The sequence below is a fragment of the Aspergillus saccharolyticus genome, assembly GCF_003184585.1.
Source record: "Aspergillus saccharolyticus JOP 1030-1 unplaced genomic scaffold BP01scaffold_79, whole genome shotgun sequence".
Lineage (NCBI taxonomy): Eukaryota > Fungi > Ascomycota > Eurotiomycetes > Eurotiales > Aspergillaceae > Aspergillus > Aspergillus saccharolyticus.
Window position 1 is genome coordinate 44,645 of NW_020290689.1, and position 27,624 is coordinate 72,268.

At 54.0% G+C, this 27,624-nt stretch overlaps 13 protein-coding genes across 13 annotated transcripts; 7 read left to right on the forward strand and 6 right to left on the reverse strand.

Moving 5' to 3' along the window:
- The first annotated feature begins 63 nt into the window (after window positions 1-63).
- BP01DRAFT_361477 (uncharacterized protein) lies at window positions 64-2,533 on the forward strand. Its single transcript, XM_025576164.1, has one exon. The coding sequence runs from the start codon at window positions 265-267 to the stop codon at window positions 2,146-2,148; it is 1,884 nt and encodes a 627-aa protein (XP_025426174.1). The 5' UTR covers window positions 64-264; the 3' UTR covers window positions 2,149-2,533.
- A 107-nt stretch (window positions 2,534-2,640) lies between these two features.
- BP01DRAFT_361478 (triose-phosphate isomerase TPI1) lies at window positions 2,641-4,236 on the forward strand. The gene is made up of 6 exons (XM_025576165.1): window positions 2,641-2,863; window positions 2,952-3,231; window positions 3,309-3,383; window positions 3,514-3,626; window positions 3,702-3,916; window positions 3,971-4,236. Exons 1-6 carry the CDS (start codon window positions 2,826-2,828, stop codon window positions 3,997-3,999), a joined length of 750 nt encoding a protein of 249 aa, XP_025426175.1. The 5' UTR covers window positions 2,641-2,825; the 3' UTR covers window positions 4,000-4,236.
- Window positions 4,237-4,325: 89 nt separating this feature from the next.
- On the reverse strand, window positions 4,326-6,019 carry BP01DRAFT_330444 (mitochondrial distribution and morphology protein 10; the record flags this gene model as incomplete). Its single annotated transcript, XM_025573011.1, has 2 exons — window positions 5,744-6,019; window positions 4,326-5,680 (listed from the first exon to the last, which is right to left on the reverse strand). Exons 1-2 carry the CDS (start codon window positions 5,838-5,840, stop codon window positions 4,326-4,328), a joined length of 1,452 nt encoding a protein of 483 aa, XP_025426176.1. The 5' UTR covers window positions 5,841-6,019.
- A 190-nt stretch (window positions 6,020-6,209) lies between these two features.
- On the forward strand, window positions 6,210-7,247 carry BP01DRAFT_361481 (ribosome assembly factor MRT4). The gene is made up of 2 exons (XM_025576166.1): window positions 6,210-6,513; window positions 6,598-7,247. Exons 1-2 carry the CDS (start codon window positions 6,320-6,322, stop codon window positions 7,139-7,141), a joined length of 738 nt encoding a protein of 245 aa, XP_025426177.1. The 5' UTR covers window positions 6,210-6,319; the 3' UTR covers window positions 7,142-7,247.
- Window positions 7,248-8,225: 978 nt separating this feature from the next.
- On the reverse strand, window positions 8,226-9,658 carry BP01DRAFT_308891 (U1 small nuclear ribonucleoprotein 70 kDa; the record flags this gene model as incomplete). The annotated part of the gene is made up of 4 exons (XM_025572360.1): window positions 8,226-8,932; window positions 9,041-9,137; window positions 9,199-9,326; window positions 9,397-9,658. The coding sequence occupies 4 exons, from the start codon at window positions 9,656-9,658 to the stop codon at window positions 8,226-8,228; spliced, it is 1,194 nt and encodes a 397-aa protein (XP_025426178.1).
- Window positions 9,659-9,971: 313 nt separating this feature from the next.
- Window positions 9,972-10,856, forward strand: BP01DRAFT_330452 (mitochondrial 54S ribosomal protein mL43). Its single transcript, XM_025573012.1, has 3 exons — window positions 9,972-10,080; window positions 10,160-10,242; window positions 10,309-10,856. Exons 1-3 carry the CDS (start codon window positions 10,042-10,044, stop codon window positions 10,598-10,600), a joined length of 414 nt encoding a protein of 137 aa, XP_025426179.1. The 5' UTR covers window positions 9,972-10,041; the 3' UTR covers window positions 10,601-10,856.
- On the reverse strand, window positions 10,830-12,372 carry BP01DRAFT_226017 (putative RING finger domain protein). Its single transcript, XM_025571179.1, has 3 exons — window positions 12,107-12,372; window positions 11,258-11,989; window positions 10,830-11,203 (listed from the first exon to the last, which is right to left on the reverse strand). Exons 1-3 carry the CDS (start codon window positions 12,152-12,154, stop codon window positions 11,060-11,062), a joined length of 924 nt encoding a protein of 307 aa, XP_025426180.1. The 5' UTR covers window positions 12,155-12,372; the 3' UTR covers window positions 10,830-11,059.
- A 46-nt stretch (window positions 12,373-12,418) lies between these two features.
- Window positions 12,419-14,524, reverse strand: BP01DRAFT_351866 (WD repeat PRP19 family protein). The gene is made up of 5 exons (XM_025573858.1): window positions 14,485-14,524; window positions 14,381-14,425; window positions 13,878-14,310; window positions 13,356-13,819; window positions 12,419-13,291 (listed from the first exon to the last, which is right to left on the reverse strand). The coding sequence occupies exons 1-5, from the start codon at window positions 14,495-14,497 to the stop codon at window positions 12,828-12,830; spliced, it is 1,419 nt and encodes a 472-aa protein (XP_025426181.1). The 5' UTR covers window positions 14,498-14,524; the 3' UTR covers window positions 12,419-12,827.
- Window positions 14,525-14,672: 148 nt separating this feature from the next.
- On the forward strand, window positions 14,673-15,571 carry BP01DRAFT_361486 (DUF4604 domain-containing protein). Its single transcript, XM_025576167.1, has 2 exons — window positions 14,673-14,999; window positions 15,048-15,571. Exons 1-2 carry the CDS (start codon window positions 14,969-14,971, stop codon window positions 15,524-15,526), a joined length of 510 nt encoding a protein of 169 aa, XP_025426182.1. The 5' UTR covers window positions 14,673-14,968; the 3' UTR covers window positions 15,527-15,571.
- Window positions 15,572-15,758: 187 nt separating this feature from the next.
- On the forward strand, window positions 15,759-19,613 carry BP01DRAFT_396067 (GTPase RIA1). Its single transcript, XM_025578448.1, has 6 exons — window positions 15,759-16,041; window positions 16,144-16,164; window positions 16,246-17,141; window positions 17,191-18,729; window positions 18,803-19,137; window positions 19,215-19,613. The coding sequence occupies exons 1-6, from the start codon at window positions 15,979-15,981 to the stop codon at window positions 19,592-19,594; spliced, it is 3,234 nt and encodes a 1,077-aa protein (XP_025426183.1). The 5' UTR covers window positions 15,759-15,978; the 3' UTR covers window positions 19,595-19,613.
- A 1,086-nt stretch (window positions 19,614-20,699) lies between these two features.
- On the reverse strand, window positions 20,700-21,733 carry BP01DRAFT_226080 (exosome non-catalytic core subunit CSL4). Its single transcript, XM_025571180.1, has one exon. The coding sequence runs from the start codon at window positions 21,608-21,610 to the stop codon at window positions 20,861-20,863; it is 750 nt and encodes a 249-aa protein (XP_025426184.1). The 5' UTR covers window positions 21,611-21,733; the 3' UTR covers window positions 20,700-20,860.
- Window positions 21,734-21,832: 99 nt separating this feature from the next.
- Window positions 21,833-22,144, forward strand: BP01DRAFT_226098 (uncharacterized protein). The gene has a single exon (XM_025571182.1). It carries the CDS (start codon window positions 21,870-21,872, stop codon window positions 22,029-22,031), a length of 162 nt encoding a protein of 53 aa, XP_025426185.1. The 5' UTR covers window positions 21,833-21,869; the 3' UTR covers window positions 22,032-22,144.
- On the reverse strand, window positions 22,111-24,441 carry vac8 (protein anchor VAC8). Its single transcript, XM_025571181.1, has 5 exons — window positions 24,084-24,441; window positions 23,860-23,986; window positions 23,683-23,796; window positions 22,584-23,633; window positions 22,111-22,522 (listed from the first exon to the last, which is right to left on the reverse strand). Exons 1-5 carry the CDS (start codon window positions 24,255-24,257, stop codon window positions 22,191-22,193), a joined length of 1,797 nt encoding a protein of 598 aa, XP_025426186.1. The 5' UTR covers window positions 24,258-24,441; the 3' UTR covers window positions 22,111-22,190.
- Window positions 24,442-27,624: the final 3,183 nt, after the last annotated feature.

Sequence of the window (27,624 nt, forward strand, 5' to 3'; positions counted from 1 at the left end):
GGAGTGTAAAAGACTGATTGTCCTCTACTGCCTCTTTGCCTCCCCCCCCCCCCCCCCTCCCTCCTCTGTATAAGAGGCACGCATAGTTGCTCGAGGCCCCCGTCTGTTCCAGCTAAAAGTTTCGCTGTTCAAAATCTCTGGAAGCTCACTTGCCTTTCAATATTTCTTTGTTTCTGTGCCTGCTGCTCAGTTGGTTTTCCGTCTTCAACTTCGTGGACTGTGTCTGGGATCTCGCCCCTCCCAACGAAGCGGCCATTGAACCGTATGGCGAAATTCAACTCAGACAACTTGGTTCCACCCCTTCCTCCTGTTCCTCCTATCCCTCCTATCCATCATCCATCTGCTCAGCCAAATGAGGTTCCTCATATAGTCCCCATCAAGACACAAGGTCGAGCGAGCCCGGAATACTTAATCAACTGCATGAACCGGCTCCATGTGCAAACCGAAAGGGCTTCAAACAAGAACTCTCCTAGAGCAGAAGGCCTAGCTGCCATGGATGATATCGATGCAGGCAGCCCTCTCCTATACTTGGGGTATACCTTTGTCAAAGCCACCCCCGCTCCTGGGAAGAAGAGCACCTGGGGTCAGATCGAGAGGGCGAAGATGCATCTCAGTCAATCAGAATTGATGAATTTAGTGGCCAGCCGGAACAAAAGAATACCAGTGGCTGAGCAATATCATTCGTTGTCTAAGGTGAAGCGTGCCCATGTCGATCAGCTGATTCACGAGCTCAAGTCGGGTGGTCCTCGGTTTGAGTGGACTTGTGTCTATGTCAAGGAGGACGAGAAACCGTTCAAGGGCAAGAATCATCGACGCGGCGATTACGAGACGGTGTCGTTGGATGTCATTATTTTGAAGAAGGCCGCAACTTTGGTTTACCCCACGGTCTGGGTTAATGAACCGGTGGAAAGAACTAACCCTACCAGAGAGACCTTTCAGACTCCTACGCCTCATGGTCTCTTCAGCAAGGAGCCTAAGATAGGCCAAGCTGTTCCTCTCGTGGACTCCATTGCTAGGAAGGCGGCGCCTGTTGTCCACCGGGAACCTGCCGTTCATCAAGGGTCTGCCGTTCATCAGGCAACGTCAATAAGCGTACCCGATGTTCACCAGACATTGCCCTCCAAGCCCAATAATGTTCAAGTCCCACCTCCTCCGCCGCAACACCCAATTCCGACAGGAGCACAACAACCCACTCCTCAACAGTGGGCAGCTTGGATGCAACAAGCGATGCCAGCTAGTGCGCACCAACAGCATCGTCCTTCAGTTATGCTGCATGACCCTACAACACCCAGTGCAGGGCACGGCACCCACACGAATATTCCACAGATGCCGGCCATGTGGGCTGATCCACGAGGGGCTTCTGTCGCACAGGGTCCGGTCCATCGAGGACCCACTCTTCATTCCCAGTCCAGTCCGTTAGGACATCCTGAAATGCAAGAGATGGGTAAGACCAGACTCCATACACCCACTTATCCTACGCCCGAGCATACCAACATGAGAATTCCAGTCACGGAACCGGAGACAGATTCCGCACTAGAGTCAAGCAGTGTGGACGATGTAGAGTCCGAATTTGACTTCGAGGACGAGCTTTCAGTGTCCGAGGACTCTGACGGGGAGTTAGAAACTGAAGAAAGCCGTCAGCCATGGCGAGGCAGTTTATACCGTCGCCATTCCACCTCGAGCGCCAAGCAGACCTATCGTACGCACTGCCGGAAGCAGCCACCAAAGGGGATTTTGAAGCCGGGGACTGGTCGCAGTGGTTCCCCTGCTGGCCCGATTGATGTGATCCCTGCCAAGAGCCATCCCACTGACCCCAGGGTCATTGTCAACCGAGAAGTTACACGGCTGGCCCGAGATCGGCCCAAGATTATTCAGGCCCCTGTTCCTCCCAAGGCGGTGGACATGCAGCAATTGCTGGATGAGAGAATGGGCCGCTATGAGGGAGGACGGATGCGCAACGACATTCGAACCCGGATGTTGGATGATCGCGAGGCGCGACTAGAGCATCGCGAGAGACTATTAGATCTCAAGGCGCGGGTGCTGCAGGAGGAATGGGACAATGGAGGTTACCTGCCCCGTCGCCTGTCACTCCGGGACTCAGGGTCATTTTATTCTCGACGATATCGCCCGTTGGACGATCTTCGTTGACTTTATGCAGAAGTCTCACTGAGATGGTATCGAATCCACAGTTTTACTGAGCAGGGAGAGTCGGGGAGTTGTTTTGTTCCGGTTGAGGTCTCCGTTTCATTTTCGGGCGTTTCCTCGGGTGAAGAAGGGATGTGGGTATTCCATAACGTCATTGGAGGAGGTGGGCAGGGAGTTTAGTTTCTAACACTATTGGAATTCAGTTTGATAAGATGTTGTATGTACTTAATGGCAGAACCTTTTGCAGGTCACGCGGAGAATTGCCCGAATGCAGTAGAGCAGAAGGCAACAGGGAAGAAGGAAAATTGGATGCAGGAGGTGGGGAAGCTGTGCAGCTGGAGTGTTTTGTACAATAGGTTGTGCCAGCTCAGAGGCAGTTAGTGTTAAGTACACTAGGAGTTACTAAGTACTGTACTTATCGATAAGCCCCGCCAACACCCAAAGCCTTCCTTTCCCTCACACCGGCCCGAGCCCCTCCCTCCCTCCCCCCTCCGTGTTTCTCTCGTCTTCCTCGTCATCATTCTTCTTCTTCCCTTCCTCTTCTTCTTCTTCCCTTCTTTTTCTCTTCTCCTCTCTCACTCTTCCATACTCCGGCTTTCAATCCACCATTCCCAATCCTCACCAGGTCCCTCTTTCGTCTCTCTCCTCGTCTCTTCCACTCACACAACCAATCCTTCAAGATGCCTCGCCAATTCTTCGTCGGTGGTAACTTTAAGATGTACGTACAACCTCACAATCCCTGTCAATTCCCACCAAAGATTTTAACTGAGAGTACTAACCTGGACCTTTCTTTTCTCTCCCAATAGGAACGGTACTGCCGAGAGCATTACCTCCATCATCAAGAACCTCAACGACGCCAAGCTCGACGAGTCCGTCGAGGTTGTCATCTCCCCTCCTTCCCTCTACCTCCTCACTGCCCGCGAGGCTGTTTCCGACAAGATCGGCGTTGCCTCGCAGAACGTCTTCGACAAGCCCAACGGTGCTTTCACCGGTGAGATCAGTGTCGAGCAGCTCCGTGACGCCAAGATCAACTGGACCATCATCGGCCACAGCGAGCGCCGTGTCATCTTGAAGGAGAGCGACGAGGTAGGTGTTCTTGTGGATGGTGTGGCCAATTGGCATGTAGACTGTTAATTCAGTAACTAACATACTCACTTCTGTAGTTCATTGCCCGTAAGGTCAAGGCCGCCGTTGACGGTGGTGTCAGCGTCATCTTCTGCATCGGTGAGACTCTTGAGGTATGTTGTGTGGATCCCCTTTGCGGTCAGAGTAGAATCAAACCACCCCTCCCCACTCTGAGCATCCTACCGCTATTCAGACTCATTACCTTGGTGGTACTGGTATGCTGACGTGCCTGGCATTTGACAGGAGCGTGAGGCCAACAAGACGATCGACGTTGTCACCAGACAGCTCAACGCCGTCGCCAAGGAGCTCACCAAGGAGCAGTGGTCCAAGGTTGTCATCGCCTACGAGCCCGTCTGGTAAGTGTGGTGCCCTTGCCCCTTCTTGTGGCACAACCCAGCTTCTTGCGTTTCTCAATGCTAACATCTCCGCAGGGCCATTGGCACCGGCAAGGTCGCCACCACCGAGCAGGCCCAGGAGGTTCACGCTGCCATCCGCAAGTGGCTCGCCGACGCCATCTCCGCCGAGGCTGCCGAGAACACCCGCATCATCTACGGTGGTTCCGTCAGCGAGAAGAACTGCCGCGAGCTGGCCAAGGAGGCCGATGTCGACGGGTTCCTGGTTGGCGGTGCCAGCTTGAAGCCTGCCTGTACGTTCTTCCCCTTCCACCATCCGGCTGTTTCGCTGAACTAACATCCACCAGTCGTCGACATTATCAACGCTCGTCTGTAAGCAATTACGACCATCGTCTGATAACGTGATATGATACCCGATCAAACCGCCGGCATGTCACTCCCCTAATCCGACATGCTGGCCTTGCTGGTAGGGGCTTATGTGAAAAGGAACTCCTCCGACCCTCCCAAAACCGAGGCGGACAACCCACTCCTTCCGCCTCTACTCAATGAAAGTGCATATATCGATGAGAACCGATGTCTATAAAAATACCACAAAATCTTTATCCTCTTGAAACCTTTTATTAGTTGGATATAATCCATAAGAACATCTACGCTCGTAAACCAAGTAAATGAGTATATCTACAACCATCGCGAAGTACGATGTCAAGAAGAATACAACACCGAAACTCCAACCCCATGCCAATACGACTTGCCGACCCCCGCGGCACCACCGCCCGAACTCTGCGCGCCCGCCGCACTCATTGACGACAGCGATGACAGCGAGGAGGCAAACGAGCTAGGCCCCAGCCCAACACCCGCACTGACCAACAACTCCTTCACCCGCCCCTCCCACAACAACCGGACATTCCACGACTGATCCACACGGATTTTCAGCACGGATTCATTTTCCTCTCCGTCGGCTCTATTTGCAGGGTGCTCCTGGAGGACGGAAGAAGAAGGGGCAGGAGGAGGAGGTACAAAGGGCCCTCTCTCCCCACGCATCTTGCGCCTCGCCCATTCCAGTCCGTCGTCATCGACCGCAGGAGCAACGGCTCGCCGACCCTTGCGCCACAGTTCCATCCCCGCAACCATCTCGCTCTCCCAGCTATACACATTAAACCCGAAGCGCGAGCTGAAAGCCAGACTGGGCGAGGCACGCAGGGAGTAAGTTGTGGAAAGGGAGCCCGTCAGCGGGGTGAGGGTCAGAGTGAGGGTGTATGGGAAGGTGGAGATGGGGTTGTTGCAATTGCTGCTGCTGCTGCTGCTGCTGCCACTACCACTACCACTAACAGCCGACGACGGCACATCCGTCGCTGCCGGGAGGGTACTGAAGCGCAGACCAGTCGACATGCCCAACAGCGACGAAACAGGCGAGTAATACGCTTCCGCGCCCGCAGAGAGAAGAGATAACGGCGCGGTGGTTGTTGACGTGCTGCGGGGATCCGGACCGAAGTTCCACAGGCCGCGCCAGCCGAACAGCGCATTGTCCGTGCTGAAGAGGTACTCGTTGCTGTATTTGCCGGTGTTGTGGGAGAGCTGCGTGAGGAGCGACGCCTGCGGAGCGGATTTGGAGAGCGGCGGGCCCCGCGTGGAGCACACGGCCAGCGAGAGCTGCATGGTCGGGGAGATGCGACGCAGGAAGAGGGCGTTCAGTGTGGTCGGCGGCGGGAGGTGGAGGGTCGCATGGAACAAGGTGGCTTTCTGGGGGTGGCGGCGCCAGCGGTCATGTTGGCTGCTGCTTTGGGGGTCCGGGAGGGCGTCGAGGATGGAGTCCACCCGGAAATTCTCGAGCGGCGCGGCGGGCGCTTGCACTTGTCGGTAGCCTGGGGAGAGCTTGCGGAGGGGGATCAGAGTGCTGCGGCTGGCGGCGTGGTCGAGGGGTACGGTGCTGAAGAGGTAGGAGACTGAGCCGTCGATTAGGCCGACGGTGCCGAGGGTGTAGCTCGTTGCGAAATGCGGCGTCGAGAGGGAGGAGAGATGGACGCGGAGACGTTCCGGGGTAGAGAAGTCTAGGAGGGCTGGCAGGAGGGTTAGCTGGACGAGCATCAGTTATAGAGAGTCTAATGCCCTGGAAAACGCACACTGCGCAGTAGCCGTCAGCGACGAGTATGAGTTGTCGCGGTTCCAGCTGGTCGCCTCGGCGAACGCGAGTTGGATGTAATCCATGAAGTCGAGCATTGTCGAAGAGGAGGACCGGATGGCTCAAGTGGGAGATGCGGCAGATATCTTGCACATCAATGCGCTCTACGACATGCCGGCCCGTGTTCTCAGAGACAATCAATCGCGAAGCAAGGAACAGAACTGAATATTGAGCGGAGGTGTTGTTGATACAGTAAGTCCAATGATGACGATCTACAAGTAACTACTGGTGATTCTCCAAGCGGACTAGCGGGGAACAGAAGTGAAGGTCGGGTGCGGATAAGCCCCGCATCAACAATAATCCGACTGTTATCAAAAAAGTCAAAAGACAAGAAAAAAAATCACCGGGATCGTTGTTGCTTCAGGATCCACTTCACCAGCCGAACTGAAACTGCATATTTGATTCTCTTTTTTTTCGTCTCGTATGATACCCAGGAAGAAGACTTTACTATCTTAATCCGAAATTCCACACCTCCTACCTCCTTAATCCCGCCGCCCACACACACAGCACCGCCAACATGCCCCGTTCCAAGCGTGCCAGAGTCGTGCACGAGTCCAAGACCACCAAGAAGTCGCACAAGGAACAGACCCGCCGCCTATACGCCAACATCCGGGAATGCGTCGAGAAGTACGATCACCTGTTTGTATTTGGCGTGGACAACATGCGCAACACATACCTGAAGGATGTGCGCACCGAATTCGCCGATAGCCGGTAGGTATCCCTCCCTGCTCAATAAATGCCATTCCCCATTATCCGCCCAATTTCTAAAACAACACCCCCCTTTCTCTGGTGCAGTCTCTTCTTCGGCAAAACCAAAGTCATGGCCGTCGCCCTCGGCCACAACCCCGAAACCGAAGCCGCCCAGAACCTGCACAAGCTGGCCCCGACCCTGACGGGCGCCGTGGGCTTGCTCTTCACCTCGCGCGACCCCGCCAGCGTGACAGACTACTTCGACAACTTCCGGCCGTTGGACTACGCGCGCGCCGGCACGGTTAGCACGCGCGCCTTCACCATCCCCGCGGGGCTCGTGTACTCGCGGGCGGGCGAGGTGCCTGCCTCCGAGGACGAGCCCGTTAGCCACACGATCGAGCCCGAGCTGCGCAAGCTGGGCGTGCCGACTCGTCTCGTGAAGGGGAAGGTCATGTTGGAGCTGACGGAGGGACAGGAGGGGTACCCTGTGTGTCGGGCTGGGGAGGTGCTGGATTCGCGGCAGACCACGCTCCTGAAAATGTTTGGGGTCGTCTCGTCGGAGTTCCGGGTCGCATTGAAGGCGCACTGGACGAGGAGTACGAGTGAGGTCGAGATTTTGGCCAAGGATGAGGATGGGATGGAGGAGTAGAGGATTCTCGAAGTCTTTCGGACAAAAAAAAAAGCAATGAACAAATCTGGGAATGTCCCGTTTTCTTTTCAATGACTCTTTTCATCATGGTTTCGGGGTCTGCGGGGCGGGTCTCTTTTTCATATACACCTCTTTTTCTGTTTCCTTTTTTTTTCCTTGTTTAGAAAAAGTTCATGATTCTCCTTCAATTTCTCCTCCCGCCCGTGTATAGAGACTCAAGAATGACATTTAGAGTGTGAAGTGGAAGGGTATCGAATCTAACATTCACCACCTACTTACTACCACCACCGTCAGATTGGCATTTGGCCTTGTCCTTCTGCCCCACGAGACTGACAGGCACGCTTCAAGGTCCAGTGCAACGTTCAGATCTAGACCGTGCATTCAGATAAGGCCTCGGCCGCGAGAGCTCCGGGGGTTCCCCAAATTACACGCCGCATAAATCCTACAACATCATACCTCCGCAATATCCTACTATCTATCGCTAAGACACAAAAAATCCATTACCTTGATTCTGCCTGTGTTTCCTTTGGAAGATCCTTGATACGGTCATTGCTGATGGAGAACCCTACCTGATCTCCTTACCTGAACATCCCGAGTCCCATCCATCCCAACCATAATTCCGCCTGAAGTAGTCAACTATCTAACGTACATACTTACCCCCTTCGAGAAACGGCTGTAACAAGCCCGGGAATAACACAAAACAAAAAAACACATCAAAGTTAATGTAGACACGAGTTAACGAAATGGGGATTGAACGAAATGGGGATCGAGCATGAAGAGGGTTAATAGGAAATTGCGAAGTGCCGGATGCGGGAGTAGATATCGACCTTGTGACTGGAACGTCTGCTCGGGCGGGTATAGATACCTCTTGACAAATGGCCTCAAGAGAAATGTTGAAGAGTGCGACTCGCGTAAGTGACTGAGTGATTGACTGACTGACTGACTCGTTGGCGTTCAAGCCCCTCATGAGTTGACTGGCCTTACCCTGGTCATGGGAGGACGAGAAAAGAGAGCAATCACGAATACCCACCACCATGCAGTCATTCAATACTAGGATGGGGAAACCCCTCAAGTAGAATCGACTTTAGTACCTTCTCTTGGCGCGGGGGTCATCGTAGGAGTCGTCCTCGTGGTATCTCTTGCGTCCGTAGTCGTCCCCACGACCTCCATACCTATCACGCTCGCGATCACGGTCACGGTCACGCTCCCGATAGCGATGGCTGTCCCTGTCACGCTCTCTGTAGCGGTCACCACCCTCGCGGTCGCGATCCCGATCTCGGCGATCGCGATCACCAAAGCCGTCCCGAGGTCTGATGGGCTCCCGGTTGCTACCAGTACCTCCTCGGTCCTCACGTCCAAACCTGCCGCCGCCGCCACCACCACCGGGGCCAGTGGGACCACCGGGACCACCGGGACCACCAAAGCCACCACTGCGTCCACCTCCGGGACCTGAAGGAGCATTGGGAGGAGCCTGTCCACCAAAGCCGTTGCGGCCTCCCTGGTACCCAACACCGCCGCGAGGTCCGAAACCACGATCGTTGCGGAAGCCTCCCCTACCACCTCTGCCACCAAAGCCACCTCGGAAACCACCACCGAAGCCACCAGGACCTGAAGGAGCGTTGAAAGATCCAGGTCCAATGGGCCGGGAGGGCAGAGCCTTGGTGTAACCGCGGCCTCCAAGGCCGCCACCGAAACGGCGGGGCTTCCAGCCCTTGACAGTCCGACCACGCTCTACATCTACCAAAACCCGGCGGTCTTTGATGCGGATGCCATCCGTCTCCTTGTAGGCCGCTGAAGTTGGTCAAGAAAAACACTAGGTTAGCAATCACGTAGCATGGGAGATCATTATACCACAAGAAGTCATCCAGGGTAAATCGGCGACTGGATCTGTAGCAATACCTTTCATGTCCTTTTCGCGCTCATACACGATGAAAGCATAACCTCTGTGAGCCTTCTTCGAGCCCTTGGGCGTGACAGCGTCCTTGACGATACGAATCTAAAGATGACCAGTTAGCACGTCCAAGCCCTTGCAAACAGGAATTCTCCCATGGCCATACTCGCTCAATAGGGCCAAAGCGGCCAAACTCCCGCTCCAAGTCCGACTCCTTGACATCATAGCTAAGTCTGGCAACAAAGAGGGTCTTGAACGGGTCGCCGCGAGCCTGTTGGTCAGTTGACGGATCATCTGTGGGAAAAGAGTATCGATCAGTAAGGCTTGCATAATTGACCCAAAAGTAAAGGAAGAACGTGCATACATTCTTTAAGTCCTTCTATAATCTGCTTTTCCATATTCTCCTTCTTCTCCACCTTCTGGCGCAACTTGCGCTGAATCCAGCTCTCAGTGGCATTGTATGGGACCTCCTCTGCGTACTGCTTCAGCTCAGGCAGGAACTGCGCGATTCCACCGATGGAACTCTTCTTGCAGTCTTCGGGGGCCCGTTCGATCGGGGTGACATAACGAAGAGGCGGGCGAGGCTGGAACAGCGCCAGCAGCGGAGGGGGCAGCTTGTCCGTCATTTTGCGCCCGTTCAGGTCACAAGAGGTTTTTCGGAAGCGGGAGGATGAGAAGTCTCTAGACTCGTTTGTGAAGCATCGAAGATCTCGATAGGGTCATGAAATAAAGGATGGAGTCTCTTTGTTCAATCTCAACCTGGAGCAGGTGAGATGAAGCTTGTGAGGCGATAAAGTGTTGGCTGTTCTCGAGTTAGTCTCGCGTCGTCGTCCTTTCCCGAGCTCCGCCAACCGCCTAGTCGCGGTAGCCGAGTTTGCCGCTCCGCCCAATGATGCGGCTTGATTTTCGGGTGCGCCGCTGAAAAGTCCCCGACCACCGCAACGAAGTGTGTCTGGCGATCGTTGTTCGAACCGATTTAGACGAGACGAAAGAGAATATTGTCAGAGCAATGACTGTGCAAGGGATCCGGACGGTGACTTCCGCCAGAGTATGTTCACTCGCGTCAGAATGCAAAATGGAGGAACTCAGCAGAGGATCCAGACTAACACACACTCTTGTTTCAATAGAACGGCGTCGGAGCCTTCATCCTACAATGCAAGCGGTTGGATTTCCACTACTGCGACTGGGCTGGTAGCTCTCGCGGGATGGTGTATGTTCTCTCTCTCTGTGCCGAAAGCACACACAGACACAAGACTGACGGTCTTCATCAACACAGGTCCTTCCTGAAGCACCACCTCCCCTCCTTCGCCAAAGCAAACCCCCAGATCGAGATCCGAGTATCGCCCCGGCCGCACAAGCACCCCGTCATCAAGGGTCATTACGTGAATGGCCGCGAGAAGGCAATCTGTGTCCGCAACCTGGAGCCCGAGCAGATCTTCAACAAGGCGAACCTGCTGAAGGCGGCCAGCGGCGAGAAGTTGAAGCGCACCAAAAAGCCCATCGCAAGTCTCAACGAGAGCGTCAGAGGTATCTGGGACCCGTACCACGGCGGTTTCAAGTCGGTGTAAACGGAAATTGGTATATGGTTACTGCAGAGGTGTTACAACTTGGAATTCTGTTTGGTTTATTTTTGATCATGGGCTAGCACTTTTATGCTTCGGAGCCCCCAACGTGGTTCTGTCTTCTATTTGATATGTATCATATGTACAAAATTGCTTGAAAACTATTACATGTGTATCTGCTGCATTGAAGAGCGCTATTTGAGCAAATCGGAACAATATCATCCATGGGTGAATGCAAGGCCAATGCAGGAGGTACCCAGAGCAAGATGCAAAGACCCATATTAAAAGAGATGCCGTGATTCTCCGACCAAGACGATGAAGGGAAGATAAGAATGAACAAAGCCAGAAAATGGGGTATCCTAATATGTCGCAACCATATGCGAATGTAAAGCCCCGCCGTTAACGCCAGCGTCATGCAACCATGTTCCCATGACTCCGTATTCCAAAATCAAGATGGCCTATGAATCATAGGTAGATTTGAAGCATCGCTTTCGGTGCGCTGACAGGTTTGCCACATCCCGACACCTGACATGTAGAGAACGGCTTCGAGGTAGAGGACTTCTTCGACTTGGTTTTGGAGCGGTGGTGAGCACAATGGCCACAGTATACCTGTAAGAATTAGCAAGGGCCCGGCTAGTTTCGAAGCATGAGGAAAAGGCGTACATGTCCACAGTGCTTCGCTACCCATATCTGCTGCCTGATCTCGTCGCCCACCCCCAACTCCCCGTCACAGTTAGGACATACCACTACGTCATCCTCTTCGAGGGTCCGAGTGAACCCAGCCGGGGGTGGGCTAGGCGGCTTGTATGCGTTCGGCGGTGGTCTTTGAGGGGCCCGCCGCACGCCAGTATGATGTGTTAGATCAATGTAGCCCAGCGGATCTCCGATAGTCGATACATCCGCATCCCATGGGTGCAGTGCTTGAACTGCACGGGGAAACAACCCGGGCGGCCTGGCGAGTATGCTTAACACTCCTGACCAGTCTGTTTGCAAATCGAGATAAGTCGGGGGCGGCGGAGGTCGTGGAGGTCGAGCAGTGGCACCGATGAATTGTACCTCCGGGCTACTCGGTGGGTCATCCTGAGCCAAGTCCTCATATTCTTCCTCCAAATCCACCACCTCCGGCGCTCTAGCTTGTGAGGTTTGTGTAAATTGATCTTGACGAGCGATCGGAATATGGCGAGGTGCATCAGGCTCTGGGGGGTCTGAGTCCAGGGTCAAGTCGATAACCTCGTCTATACTAGGTGGTGTCGATGTTGTAGGCCGACGAAAGTCAAGACCATCTCCGGGATACCGCCGGTGGGGTGGCGAGGGCTGAGGAAGCGTTCGGGAGGATGAGGATTCGCCGCCAGGTAATTGTGATCGAGATGCTCTTGCAATCTCATGATGTGGTCGCTAGACAGTAAGTCAATTAAGTCCATTCGGAATTCAGACAAGTGTACCCCGCCTGAGGGGAGATTTGGAGGATTTGCGGGAAATGGACGGACAAGCGGGGAGAGGGCGAGTACCAACCTTCCTTGCGCGGGAAGATACAAATTGAACAGCAGAGTCGTCATCCATGTTGGATATGGTTTTGAAAGAAGAAGATCGCAGGTGGAGCCCCAAAGAGGGGAGAGAGGGGGAATGGGAAGTGCAAGGGAGGAGAGGGGGAAGATTGGAAAAGGAATTGGTTATCAAAGAAAGGCGGGCAAGCCGAAGCGGAGTTTAGGCCTCATTGCCGCCGGTGGGTGGAGGGCCACAGTTTAGTTGACTGCTTAGTAGTACACAGTAAAAGCACTTCATTATTCAACAGTAATCCATTTTCTTTATTATCCCTTTTTGGCCACTGGGCACCGACATGCTCTCGACATAACAAACAGAGCAGTTGGTGGTGAATAATAATCCAGAGTCATTTTAACTACTCCGGAGTATGTAATCGGTGACGCTCTTCAACACTCGTGGTGTAACAACTCAATTTCTATGCGTGCTCATTTAACCATCAACACACTTCTCTTTCTTTTTCTTTCTTCTTTTTTGCATCCTGGATCTCTGAACTCTACTTATCCCCTATCGTGGTCTGGCTTGGTGGCAAAGAAATACAACACCAAGAAAAAGAAAAAAAAAAAAAACATTGAAGAGATTCCAAGTAGAGACGCCGTTCACAAATGATCGAGTTGAAACCAGAACCAGCTAGAATTACAGGGCAAACATTGTTGTTGATTTTCAGTCCAGTTTCACCAGGTATCAATCAGAATTACTCTGCGGCGAGTTCCGTCACACCTCCCTCGGTGTTCAGCGCCACAATGCTTTGAGCCGCGGAACCCCAGACCGCTGCCACCGCGGGTACGGCGCTCCGCAGAGACTCTGTCCATGACTTGGCCGCCTTGGAGTATTGGTTCACCGTCAATCCGCTGGGTCCGGCCGTGAGCAGGAATTGTCCGGTGTAGTCCCAGTTGATCGAGTCAACCTGGCTGCCCGTCTCGATCACCTTAATTTCTTGACCGTTGCGGAGGTCCCAAATAGACACGGTTGTGGATTTCTCAGCCACGGCAGCCAAGAAAGTGCCGTTCTCGGAAAAGAACAGATCCTTGACAGGGGCGGACATCGAGAAGCTGGCGGCAGCAGCACCGGTCTTGACGTCGAAAATCTTGATTTGGCCATCCTGACCACCAGCAGCAAGGAGGTGCCCGTCAGGGTGGAAATGAACGGAGAGAAGGGCTAGAATTGGAGGCAAGCGTCAGTCTGGGCTCACACGGTAAGAGGTTTCCAAGGGGCTGCTTACAGGCATCGCTGAAGATCTGGGTGATGACGGCGTTCGTCGTCAGGTCATACAGCACGTAGCTCTTGTCAGCACCGACGGAAGCCACAATGTCGCCAGTAGCATGCACGGCCACGGCCGTCGCTGCTCCCGCGTGAGAGCTGAAGCTTGCCACTTCGTTTCCATTCTCGAACACCTTGACAGAACCCGTAGACGAGGCAATGATGGCTTTGTCACCAGCCCATGCAGCACTGGTGACGGGCCCGCTTGCTTGAAGAGTCTGAGCGAGCTGTTTCTGGGAGACGGAATATACGCTGGCCGTGCCCTCTGCGCCGCCAACGATAGCCAATTCTCCAGACGAGTTGACAGACAATGTCCTCGCGCCGGACTGAAGGGTCTCGGAGGTTTGTGTAGGCTTGAAGGCGGAGATATTCTCACTCGTAGCCCAGCCCTCGGGGATAGGACGCTTGCGACGGGTTTTGGAGAGTCTGTTTGCGAGTCAGCAGCGAGATTCGACTAATCGTTCGCACGGCCTGGGAGACTCACGCAGCCTGTGTACTTTCCACGCGAGCGAGAACCGCCTCAGGCAGACCGGTCGCATCGACCTGCATAGCCTCACCATCGCCCTTGGCACTGACAGTAACCTTCGACAGTGCATCGCGGGCTTCGTCCCTTTCTTTCGTCAACCGGGCAATCACCCGAACGGCGGCATCGTGCTGGTAGAGCGCCGCGCTCAATTCCTGCCGGGTCTGTGCCAAAGTCTGTCGTAGCGTGTAGGTCTCGAGAGCCAGAGCGTCCCACTCCTCCTGGAAGACGCTGAGCAACGAGGGAATCGAGGTCAGGGTGGGAGGTCTGGGCCGAACGACGCGCTGGGATTTGACCTCGATCAGCTCGTCTGCGGCAAGCTCCTCCCCGTTCACGGGATCCTTTCCGTTCTCTGCGATGTATGCCTCAATAAGCCGCTTCTCGAAGACACTGCCTGCTAGAATGTCAGATACGTGTAGGTCGGGTCGCATTGATGCGCATGCGAGTGAGAGGTTGCAACATACCGCTCTTAGGCGAGACGACGGGCACTTGTGGTGCCTCTCCTGAGACTATTACCAAGGTTTTGTCAGCGACGAAGCTCTAGGGACATTTTAATGGCTCAACTCACTTGCGCACAGCATGTTTATGTGAATGTGATGGTGGATGGGGAGGTGGTTGGTTGAAGATGCAGCTTGCGGCTCCTTTGGCCGGGACTTTTCGACCTCGCCCGATCAGGATTAGCCGCACCGCAAGCCTGATCGCTGAGGATTGCTTGGCGGTTGAGTTGGTTCAAGTTATCTTCCACGCTCCTCTCTTTTCCAATCTTGACTGACGGGTTAGAATACTTTTCCCGTTTGGAACATACGACGTCCCTCTGACTGTCTGGATAGCTTGACCCTCTGCCACAGTCTACATCTACGGAAAGACTTTCCAGTATTGCTGAGTGATAGCGTGGCGTCCCACGTCATAGCAGGGACACTAGAGGGTCCCCACTCCATTAACTGTGAAGCGCTGCTTGCAGCGGCTTCTGGAGCTGTTACGATAACTGCTTGAATGTACTCACTCACATATAAGTATATAGCTAACAGTTAAATTCTCAATTGGCCATAACCATGTCATTCAAGTCAAAAAATCTCGCCTACGGTACGTATCAATCCAGCTCTGTGGAGGACTAGGAATAACATGTCGCAGAGGCCAAAGAGCCGGCTTTTCTACAGAGACTCAGGAACCAGTATGGAGACAACTCGGGTCGTCTAGAGAGACCAGTTGCTCGGGCCCGGAAGCCGCGCGAAGAGCACGACGACGACGGGCCGACCTACGTCGACGAAGAGAGCAACGACATCATCTCTAAAGAAGAATATGAAGCTTTAGTGCGGGGGAATAAATCCACTGAAGATGGCGATCACCCCGAGAAGGACCAGGACAAGTTTGCAGAGCCCGCTGGGGAGGGTAGTAAATCAGGCGCTGAGGGCGAGGCCGAGGCGTCGGTCTCCAAGCAGAACATCGCCGAAATAGGCGGACCACGGAAGAGGAAACAGGCCAAGGTCATCGGGGAAGATGCTCCAGCAGCAGAAAGTGAAGAGAAGACGAATACCAAAAAGAAGGACTCGGGCGTGCGGAAAGCAAAACAGAAGAAGATCAAGCTCTCTTTCGACGATGATGACTCATGATGATGAATGTCGAGTCACGAACCTGGACCAATGCATGATACCCCATATGCTTTTAAAGTAGTCTATAATATGCAATTATTGTTGTAGCATACTTGCCTCTATTGACAGGCGCAATCCAGCAACCCTGAAAGGCCGGAGCCATTAATAATCAATCAATTAAGGGCAGTGATATCACCAGCCCAAAGTTGGTGAAAGCATTGAAAAAAATAGCTTCAGCATCATACCAACCACTAAATTGTTCGGATCGTAATTCCTTCACCACTTTGCAGGGTACAAGGAGGGCGTTTGCGTGAGGCGCAGGACAAAAGCATCCCGAGATAATTTTTTCCTGGAATCTCCGCAGCATCGCCGGATCCCCAAAAACCCACCGCTGCCGTTCATTCAGTCGAACCTCAACTTTGTCGACCTGTGGGAGCTGGGAGCTGTGTGACGGCAATCAATCTGTCTTCAAAATGCCTGTGGTCAATGTAGACGACCTCGTTCGTCTGCAACGGAAGCCCGACGACATCCGCAATGTAAGTCGATTTTTACCCCTCCATCATCCCACTTTCCATACGCCGTGACGTCGGACTATTTTCCCTTTCGTCGCGAGACCACCACTAACGAAATTCCCTTAGATCTGCATTCTCGCTCACGTTGTACGTAGCAACCCCAAGCCAATCTAACCATTCAACCACCAAAAAAAAAGGTCCCCAAACTCACCAGATGATGCCATTCAGGATCACGGCAAAACATCCTTAACGGATAGTCTGATCGCCACCAATGGTATCATTTCGCCCAAGCTGGCGGGCAAGATCCGCTACCTGGACTCGCGGCCGGACGAGCAGCTGCGCGGCATCACGATGGAGTCGTCGGCCATCTCGCTGTTCTTCTCCATGATGCGGCGGCCGGCGCCCGACGCCGCCCCGGAGCCCAAGGAGTATCTGATCAACCTGATCGACTCGCCGGGCCATATCGACTTCAGCAGCGAGGTGTCGACGGCGTCGCGTCTGTGCGATGGCGCCGTCGTGCTCGTCGACGCCGTCGAAGGCGTCTGCAGTCAGACGGTCACCGTGCTGCGGCAGGCCTGGGTGGAGCAGCTGAAGCCGATCCTGGTCATCAACAAGATCGACCGGTTGGTGACAGAGCTGAAGATGAGTCCCGGCGAGGCGTATCTGCACATGAGTAAGCTGCTCGAGCAGGTCAACGCGGTCATCGGGAGTTTCTACCAGGGGGAGCGCATGGAAGAGGACCTGCAGTGGCGGGAGCGCATGGAGGAGCGCCTGAACAAGAAGCAGGATCAAGACGACGAGCAGACGGCCGAGTATGAGGAGAAGGACGACGAGGATCTGTACTTTGCGCCGGAGAAGAACAACGTCATCTTCTGCAGTGCCGTCGACGGCTGGGCTTTCACGGTGCGTCAGTTTGCTGTCATCTACGAGAAGAAGCTCGGCATCAAGCGTGCGATCCTCGAGAAGGTCCTCTGGGGCGACTACTATCTGGATCCCAAGACGAAGCGTGTCCTGGGGCAGAAGCATCTGAAGGGCCGGGCTCTGAAGCCTATGTTCGTGCAGCTTGTGCTGGACAGTATCTGGGCTGCCTACGAAGCGACAACCGGAGGCGGTTCAGGAAGAGGGTATGGAAATTAAATCTGCGTATACTATTATCGGACTGACTCTCGACAGAGACCCCGCCCTGCTGGAGAAAATCACCAAGTCCTTGAACATCAATATCCCTCCCTACATTCTACGTTCCCGCGATCCCAAGAACATCATGACCACCTTGTTCTCAATGTGGCTGCCGCTCTCAACCGCTGTGCTAGTCTCTGTCATTGAATACCTTCCCAGTCCACCCACCGCTCAAGCAACCCGTCTACCGGCTCTGATCGCCGACTCTCCCGGAGCCGACTTCGTCGACCAGAAGGTCAAAGACGCAATGGTCAGCTTCAAGACGGAGCCGAACGAGCCAGTCGTGGCCTACGTCAGCAAGATGGTCGCCATCCCGGAGAGCGAACTCTCGTCAAGCAAGAAGCGCTCTGGCACCACCATGTCCGCAGATGAAGCGCGGGAGATCGCCCGCAAGAAGCGAGAGGAAATCGCCAAGATGCAGGCAGAAGCGGGCGGCCAGCAGCAGGATGATTTCGCGCGCGTAACATCCGCCCTTGAACGGACCTACCTCGACGATGGGCCGGCCGAACCTGAGGAGAAAGAAGACCCCGAGCATCTGATTGGGTTCGCCCGACTATACTCGGGCACGCTCTCCGTGGGAGACTCCGTGTATGTGATCGCGCCCAAGTTCAACCCCGAGAACCCCCACGCCAGTCCCGAGCCGCAGAAGGTCACGGTCACCGATCTGTATCTACTGATGGGCCGGAGTTTGGAGCCCCTGCAGTCCGTGCCTGCGGGTGTCGTGTTCGGTATCGGGGGTCTCGCCGGCCATGTCCTGAAGACGGGAACGCTTTGCTCGCAGCTGGAGGGAAGCATCAACCTGGCGGGTGTTTCGCTGAACACGCCTCCCATCGTCCGGGTGGCCCTAGAGCCCGTCAACCCCGCCGACCTGAGCAAGATGGTGACCGGTCTGCGCCTGCTGGAGCAGAGCGACCCTTGCGCACAGTACGAGGTCCTCGACAGTGGTGAACATGTGATCCTGACGGCCGGCGAACTGCACCTGGAGCGTTGTCTGAAGGACCTCCGCGAGCGATTCGCCAAATGCGACATCCAGACCGGTCAGACCATCGTGCCCTACCGCGAGACGATCACGAGCGCCCCGGAGATGGCTGCGCCCAAGAACCCGGAGCTCGGCCGCGGTGGCATCCTGGCTGTCTCTCCCTCGAAGCAACTCACCATGCGCCTGCGTGTGGTGCCCCTGCCCGCCGTCGTCACGGAGTTCTTCTCCAAGCACGTCGGAACCATCAAGCGACTGCAAACCGAGAAGCGACGAGCCGCGGAGAACAAGTCCGGAAACAGTGGCACCGACACCGAGCCCGCGGCCGAGAGCACCCAGCCCGTGGACGCCCGCGAAGCCACCACGGAGGAAGCCCGCGAGACGACCCTCCTCTCGCTGCAGGACTTCCGCGCGGAGCTGACCAAGATCTTCGACGAAGAGGTCAAGGAGGACAAGGAGCTGTGGAAGAACGTGGTCGACCGGATCACGGCCTTTGGGCCCAGACGCGTCGGCCCCAACATCCTGGTGGATGCTACCGCCGTCAACACCTGCGAGAAGTTGTAAGTCAGCCATTTTTCCCCTAGATCCCTCTTCCCCAACCCCCTCACTGACATCCGCAATTCACAACAAAAGCCTCCTCGATGACCCCAAACAACAACCCACCATCAACACCGACAGCAACACCAGTAGCTCTCGCGAAGCCCTCGTCGTCCGCGACTTCAACGACAAGATTGCCTACGCCTTCCAACTAGCCACGGGCCAAGGCCCTCTCTGCCAGGAACCGATGCAAGGCGTCGCCGTCTTCCTGGAGGAGCTCTCCGTCAACTCTACGAATGGCGAAGACATTGATCTGGGCCGGCTGACGGGCGAAGCCATCCGGCTGGTGCGCGAAAGTATCTCCCAGGGATTTCTGGATTGGAGTCCCCGGATTATGCTTGCAATGTACAGTTGTGAGATTCAAGCGTCGAGTACGGCCCCCTCTGAATCCCCCTCCCGAAGTGCCCCCCACACCAAACCAGGAACCGAAAAGCTAACAACAAAACAGCCGAAGTCCTCGGCCGCGTTTACGCGGTCATCACCCGCCGACGCGGCCGCATTCTCTCCGAAACGATGAAAGAAGGCACCCCGTTCTTCACTATCCTAGCGCTGCTGCCAGTAGCGGAGTCGTTCGGGTTTGCGGATGAGATCCGGAAGCGCACGTCTGGCGCCGCGCAGCCGCAGCTGATCTTCGCCGGGTATGAGGCGCTCGACGAGGATCCGTTCTGGGTGCCGGCCACGGAAGAAGAACTCGAGGATCTGGGCGAGTTGGCAGACCGCGAGAATGTGGCGAAGCGGTACATGGATGCGGTGCGGCGGCGGAAGGGGTTGGTGGTTCAGGGGCGGAAGTTGATTGATGCGGAGAAGCAGAAGACTTTGAAGAAGTAAGTCGGTGGGAGGAAAGGGGGGGTTTGGGTTTGGGTTTGGGTTTGTGGTTTTCTGTATACTGTGGGTAGGGTAGCTTACTTTGTAGAGTTACTTAATGCTACTCGGTGATTTTGTTGATATCTATATTTCATATGTACTACATATTCTTGTTTGGTCTGGTTTCAATTGAATCAAGGGTCGTATTTGGCTGTTCTGTGTGAGTGGGCGGTGGACACGGACTTGCTTGTTCTTTTGCTTCAAGTTGGCTGTCTACATGCTTGGACTTTGGAAGTGAAGTATAACCCTTGTCACAATTATGAAAGCTTTGATATCGTAGACTTGGTATTGCAGTTGAGCGCCGCGAGGGTCAATATCGCTCACTCTGGCTTCGGGTTTTGACACGACTACTACATTGTATTTAGTATGATATATATTGGTGAACGGGCGTGTCTCGTGATTTCAAGAGATCCTAGTAGTGATCATGCCAGAGGAATTACGAGGCTGAACCGCTCTCGGGCCCAATATACAAAGTGCAAAGCATGAATATACGACAACTACGCCGAAGAATAATATGAAGATTGATTGGACCCTCAAACAGAGAGTGGCTAATGCATAAACCCGGAAACGCTTTGCTCTAGATGAGCTCTATTGCCAGATTCTAGAAACCACAAGATGGGCGCGATTCCCACAGTGGGAAAAGCTTGGTGCAAGGCGCACTGCCATATGTACATGTACTACCGATGTATGGATGGATCCTCTTATTCGCCGCATAAGCTCAGCGACAAACATCAAGTCCTTCAGACAGCAGTCTGATGTACCAGCTGAGGTTCTGCGATATGCCTGCCTGAGACCGGCAAACTGCGTTATGCTCTGGTTATGCTCCGTCCAGACGAAAATCCCCAAACCAGCCGGGGGTGAGAAGAGGGCAGAATGCACGATCGTAGGTGAACCGCGCGTCTGCAACATCTGTGCAAGTCACACAACCTGCCAGCCATGCTCATTCAACCCAAGAGATATCCCAGTCGCAGGCATTCCGCTCAGTTGAGACCCACAGCCGCCATACTGCAGCGGATAACCGAGCCTCGTCCTCCGGAGGAATAGAACCCGAGGCACTATCACGCTCCGTTCCGAAACAGGCAGACCTTGATTCAACCTGCAGCTCAAGGTACGGCAGGCCAAAGCGTTCACCATCCTCGTCCATATGACCTAAAATCCCCCTCCTAGGCCGCATCGTCATCATCGAATCATTGTCATCATAAGCCGACACCATTTCGTCGACAAGACCCCTCAAAACGGCCGCGCAACCTTCCGCAGCTCCGCCGCGCCGGTCACCGGATCTCTCATCTCCTTCCAACTGACCGGGAACATCATATTCCCCGCCTCGCTGCGCGCCATCACCACGCCCAGATCATTCCGCGCCGTTGTGAGATAGTAGAAGCTCTGATCGCCCAGCGAGATCACCGTGCCGCGCACGATATCCCCCACCCGGAACATCTCATCCATGACCACGCGGTCCTTCTCGACGGCCCGGACGTCTTCCTTGCGGATCAGCGCCTGGAACCGAAGCTCGTCCGTGTTGCTGTGGTTCTCCGGGTTGGCGGCGGAGGTGAGGATCGACTCGATGTTGTCGTTGTCTGAGGCGGACGCGGTGGACGCTGGGGCCTGATTGGCCGTCTCGTCGAGAACCACGAGAATGGAGACGGTGGCCTGGCGTTTCTGCACACGCGTCACGCGAGCAAGCACGATCGAGTCCACGGCCGGGAGCGTGTTGTACCGGGGTTTGGAGGTGCTGGGGGCGGTGGCCTTCGGGGTGGATGGAGGGACTGGAGCAGCGTTGCCTGCTTTGCGGAGGGGGCTGCGAGAGACGCTCAAAGTGGACTTGCCGGCCTTGGAGCTGGCGGGGTCCACGAGCACGGGTCCGGCAATGGAGGCGTAGATGTTGGCATTTTGCACATGGGTGCCCGGCCCTGAGGCATAAGAGCTCACAGGACCCAAGCGCTGGCCTGGGATGGCCAGAGTCGGCAGTGCACTGGCCATTGCAATTGTGGAGGGAGAGAGCGCAAAGGACACGAAAGAAAGAAGCTGGCAAGTTGTCTATCGGCAGGCCAGGCGTGGAGTTCGAGTTACTTTTTCAGTATGGACGGAGAAACTCTTGTTCCGGGCAGCAGACTAACCCCATAACAGACACTGGGCCCATGACATCATTGAGTGAATTACATACTCCGTTACACAGTACTACTAGTAGTCAATGTAAATCATGCACATTGTCAGTAGACTCCTGCTCCTAGTTACATACATGATAATTACAGCGAGAGTCGCAGATACCACGCCCTCTGAGCAACCCCATCAACCAAAGCAAACAAGTTCATCACACCTAATGCTCGCTGACATGAAGAAAAAACGTGACACCGAATCATATGCTCGCTTTAAAACCCCTGACAGATTTAGGTCATTGTAGCAAAACATCCACATAAGGGCAAGGTGTAGTGCGATAGAAACGTCACTCGAAAGCTGTAAGACAGAAGGCAGGGGAAGAATCGAATGATTATCGGGATTTATAACATGGAAGAAGAAACCTTGAAACCCGGCATCAGCGCGCAAAAGAAAAGAAATTAGATTAGCCTTCTACAAGGGTCTGCTTGTGACCACTGCCCAGGAACCCGAGGCATCGCCGTGCCAGCGCAATGACCTCGCCTTCGCCCTCATCTCCATCCTCCTCGTCTGATTCTATGCTCTTATCGGAGATCGACTTGACCATCTGCACAATGTCATCCGACTTCGCAATGTATCCGATCAACCTTTGGTCGTCGGACTCGAGAAGCTGGAGCAATGTCCAAATAGCAATATGTTGGAAGGTCGGGTCCCCGCTGGCTAGGAAGCGGCTGAGATAGCCGTGGATGCCACCGTTGGGATCCGCCCAGTCGCGGACAAAAATCGAATAGTCTCCCACTACTTCAAGTCAGTTCCTGAACGCGCTGTCTGCCGGGCCTCAATACGAGCGGGAACATACCTTTGGAAGAAAGATTACCTAGCGCTGCGGCACTGTTTCCCTGCACTTCGATACTCTCCGACTCGGTGAGAGGAATCAAAACATCGAAGACGCCGAGGTTGAGGAGGTGAGGTTTCAACTCGTCGCTGAGAGCCAGCACAGCGATCGCAGCCGTCATTTCCGATTGAACGCTAAGCGGAACCCGAAGAACCAAGTCCTTGCACTTCTGAACCGCCCCCGCCTGGAGGACAAGTTCCTTGTTACGGTCAGAGCTGGCCGCCAAGTTCCGCAGGGTGGAGATGGCGTGACACTGAATCTCCTCGTTGTCGGTCGACCCGAGCAGGTCGACCAAAGGCTTGAGAAATCCTGCGTCAATGATAGGAGATTCATTGAGGGGGTGTATCGAGATGTTGCGAATGCATGCGACGGCGGAAAGAATCAGGGGCAGGTAAGAGGATTGCAGGAGTCGCAAGAGTGGTGGCAGTCCCTTCGCGCGCACAATCTCCAATTGGTATTTCTCATCGGAGGCCAGATTGCGCAGGGCCAGAGCAGCCTGGCATTGTACCTTCGGGGTCGAGGAATCCATGAGATGCACAAGTGACTGAACCAATCGAGACTCGGTTTGGGCTAGACGCTTGCGGTTCGACGAATCGACAGCGATATTGCTCAGCGCGGTAGTGCAGTAGTATTGTACATCCACATCGGAAGACGATAGCAATTGGACCAGAACAGGAATGGCGCCCGCGTTCACGAGTTGTTGTCGGTTGTCATCTGCGCAATCTGTCAGCGAAGTTGCGCTATTGCTATTGTTGTGAGGTGTCTGACCCGAGTGCGTCATATTAAGCAGCGCACCAGTCGCATTACGCTGTACTCGCATGTCCTTCGATTTTGCCAGCCGGATCAATGGGCCCAGAGCGCCGGAGCGGGCGATTTTCGCCTTGTTGTCCTCGTGGGTAGCCAGGTTCGTGATGCAACCCACCGCGTTACATTGCACTTCGACATTAGGCGACATCATCTGCCGTATTAGAGGAGCCAGGCCCCCCAGTGCGACAATCGACACCTTGTTCTCCGCTGAGAACCAGTCAGCAAACGTGATTGTAGAGTAGGACGGAAACCGTACCATTGACAGCCAGATTCCCGAGCGCGGCACTGGCCGCCCGTTGCACCTCGATATCGGAGCTCTGCAGCAAGAAAAGGATAGGCTCAAGGGTGTCTCGGTCGACTTCGCGTACGTCTATGATCGCGTAGCCATCAGGTCAGCCACTGGAGTGAATGATGTTGTCCGCGTTGTACGTACCTCGCTCCGTGACCTCGGCAAAGGTCAAACTAGCACTTCGCTGGAGTTCAACATTATCGGAATATACCAGAGTGCTCAAAGCTCGGAGAGGCTCGCCGTGAAAGAAATCCACCTCTTGACGTTGTTGCTGTGACGGTTTGTGAGTATTGTTCTAGACACGGGACCACAGCGCTGACCTCAAGCCCAACGCCGACGCAAGGCTCAGGGCGAGAGGACGGACTTACCGCGTCAAGGAATTGCAGCAAGTCGGAGACTGCTTCGCGCTCATTATCTGCCAAGGTCGATTCGTAAATCCCATCCCTAGAGCGACCGCTGATCGGACCGAGGCACGCTGAGATGTGGCACCAACGGTCTACCGTCGATAAGCAGGACAGACAAGCATTTGTGATTCCACTCATATCTTCGGTAGTAGAGGCCCGCAGGACCAGAGCAAGGCCCCGCAAGCAATGACTTCAGGGACGACGAATGGCGACAGGACGCGCGAGTGCGACCGTGGATTGAGGAGTATCACTGGTTTGGAGCTATTCTTGCTTCCTTGCTACTTTCGCTATTGCATCCAGCACAAGGCGGTGTATGGCTATGGGATAGATGCAGGTGGAGGAAAGATCGAATGGGCGATAGAACGAAGAAGGGGCCGGGGGAGGGAGGTTTTGCTGATACAAGTAGCAGCTGGGAGATTGCGAGATGGCAGGATGGAAGGATGGATGGATGGATGGATAGATGAATCGGCTAGCTGGCTGGCACTTCTCCAGACAGGGAAGCGCGGATGGGGTCCGATAATGAAGGGGAGCAAACGAGAGAGGGTCCGAGGTTCTTTGTCCCTTGTCCCGATAAATTTCCTATCAATGCAGCGGTCACTTCACGCCAACATGGGAAAGGGAATCGATGGGATAAAAAGAAGAGAAAAGATCGGATGATCAATGTAAATAGCAAGAGGAAGGGGACGGGGGGGAGAAGATGGGAAGGGGGGGGAAGAGGGAGGGGAGGAGGGAAGAAGGTTGTTTGGGTGAGATGAAGGAAAGAGAAGAGGAGAGAGCGGAGGGAAGATCTAGAGAAGGAGAAGAAGGAGGACGGCAGGTCGCAGTAGCGGGTAGTTAAGACTAGTTGTTAGTACCTGTAGTTACTGACAGTAGCAGTAGTAGCTAATAAGTTAGCAGCAGCAGCAGCAGCAATAGCAGTACTGCAGTAGTAATAGCGAAGCAGCTAGTAGGAAAGTACTTGGTGTATGCTGCAGTGTACGGAGTACAGTACCTACCTACCTACTCATAGGTACTTAGTTAGAAAGCAAGCATCATCTGTCAGCCCGAGAGAGCTTCCCTTCTCCACCGGTCGGAGATCCTTTACATGTAGTCTAAACTTGATTACCATGACTGCTTTCTTTTCTGGTTCCCTTGCTACTCATTGTCTATCTACAGTATCTCCAGAAAACTCAGAATCATGCATCGCATGTGTACTCCGTCAAATCTAACTTAGTTATAGCTTTCTCCCGGGACTGGGCTGAATTACGTATCTTGTTTATCTTGTTTAGTTATCCGTCATCCTCATCTCTTCTTCCCCACCGCTTCTTACCGATGTTAATTGATTGACCTTTCAATCGCAACTCAATTCTAATCACACATTCCCAACCCAACCTCACTGAATTCATAATTACTGACTGCGATGGTTCACTACTAACTAAGAGACAACTAACTAGTGGAAATCTCTACCTCTTCCTTCAACCCAACCAACCGAATTCTCCCAGCCCTTCACCGATACGCATTATCATGGGAGCAGCTTTGCCCCGGTTCCACCTCGGAAGCTAATGATTCCCTCCATGGTCATTAAGTACCCAGGATCAATTGCGCCACGGGGGTTGGGTTGACATTCTTCGCGGTCAGTTTGAGTTGCGGTGAAACCTATTTCAAAGGATACCAAAGACAGTTGCGACTGGATCACCAGACTGATGGCGAATGACCCCGCTGGTCCCCTGTCCACGATAGATATATATCGATTCAGTTTTAGGGGGTTGCAGCCGAGATGCTTGCTTCCCAACCCAGCGGGCCGCGCCCTCATATATGTTCGATTGATGTCTTGCATTGCATGATTACATATCTACTAATAACTACTACTAACTACTAAGTTACTAGTAAGTAGGCTAATTCTGCCAGAATGAAAGGTCTTATCAATGAGAATGACGGGTCGCACCTGGATCAAGCACAGTCCTCTGATCATCTCTCTTTGACGTTGCGTCCACTCTGCAAGCTGTGCAAGGTGATCACCCCCACTAGAGAGGTCTCCCTGTGAGCACCAGCCAGAAGGATGTCCTCCCCCACGACCTTTGAAAGATCGCCAATGAACAGGCGTGTGCTGCGCTTCCACGTGAGGTAATCCCGGCCGATGGCTGCATCACATGGAGGGCCGCGCCCGTGACCGGGACCGAGAGGCGAACGAACAGGCAAAGAGCAGACAGACGCTCAGTTCCTTTCCCCGCAAAACTAATCCAGCCTGAGATTCTGGGGCAGATGCTGTAATCAGACGTCTATCACTTCCATCTCGTCCACTGATGGCTCGTAGTTGGGTCTGTGGCTGCTCATCCGCATTCGTCCTGGGGAGGAATGGAGCTAGCTGCAGCGGTCAGAACCAAGAAGTGCTTTCGGGTTCATGGGTTTGGGATTGAGAGGTAATCTATGGACATCCCCCCGTTGGGCAACCTCTGAGAACTGGATCGGTGGATCTCCCAGTGGATGTGCAGAAACCCAGGTATTCATGAATGTGTCCACGAGCAAATCCTCCGAGTCGGCAAGAGAATGGCCTGCAAATAGCTTCTCTCTGACTGGGCCATGCAAGAAGTAGTAATCAACCATTATTCCTCAGGAAAGTGTACGAAGTAGTTCCATGGGTCTCGCGAGACGGGATGGAGGAGGGGAAAAGTCGTTCAGATGGCACGATGGTTCTTATTGTTCTTCATCCACCACCGTCTTCCTCCCTGCTTCCTCTGCGCCCGGTGTACTTTAACACACACAACAACACACAATAGACCGGCTACTATACATTCCACTCGCCCCACTGGGAGTCGATCTTGCCATCTGACTCGCATGGTGGCCATCTCTTTCCGGCATTCCAGTTTCATTCAATCATGCAATCAATCATTCAGTTAGCTTCTTGCCCGGTTTTGGTCTCCTCCTTTTCTTCTTCCCTTCTTGTTCGTTCTCGTCCCTCTTCCCTCTTCCCTGTTCTCCTCTCTCGTCCTCTTCTGCGCTGGGTCGACACAGACTATGTGTCGCATTGAACGATAGATATATGTTCTATTGACACTGAACCGATTGAACCCAGTGACTGCGTAGAAGATCCCAATTTAGGGCTGTCGCGCTGATCGCACGAGATCCAGTTTGGCTCATCCAAAGGACGGAGGGACAACCGAGATTCAGGGATCGGGAGGTTTTTTTTTTTTTTTTTTTTTCACCATTGATAACTGCTTTGTTGTTCACCTCTTTGTCTTTCTTCTTGAAATAAGAAATTCTTTCTTTCCTTCATATCATATCACGTTGATTGATTGATTGATTAACTATATGATTACCTTGTCTCCTCCTTTCCTCTTCCCTCCCCTGTCTTCCCGCCGGCCCCAGTTCAGTGCCGTCTGACCAACAAGAGATCAGTTACTTCCACTGCCCACTGTCCACCACTACTAGCCAGTAGGTACTTTTACTACAGTACTACTACTAGGCGGTACTTGCTGCACCCACTGGACCACCAGTGATTGAACCGCCTCCTCTTCTCCCTCTTTTT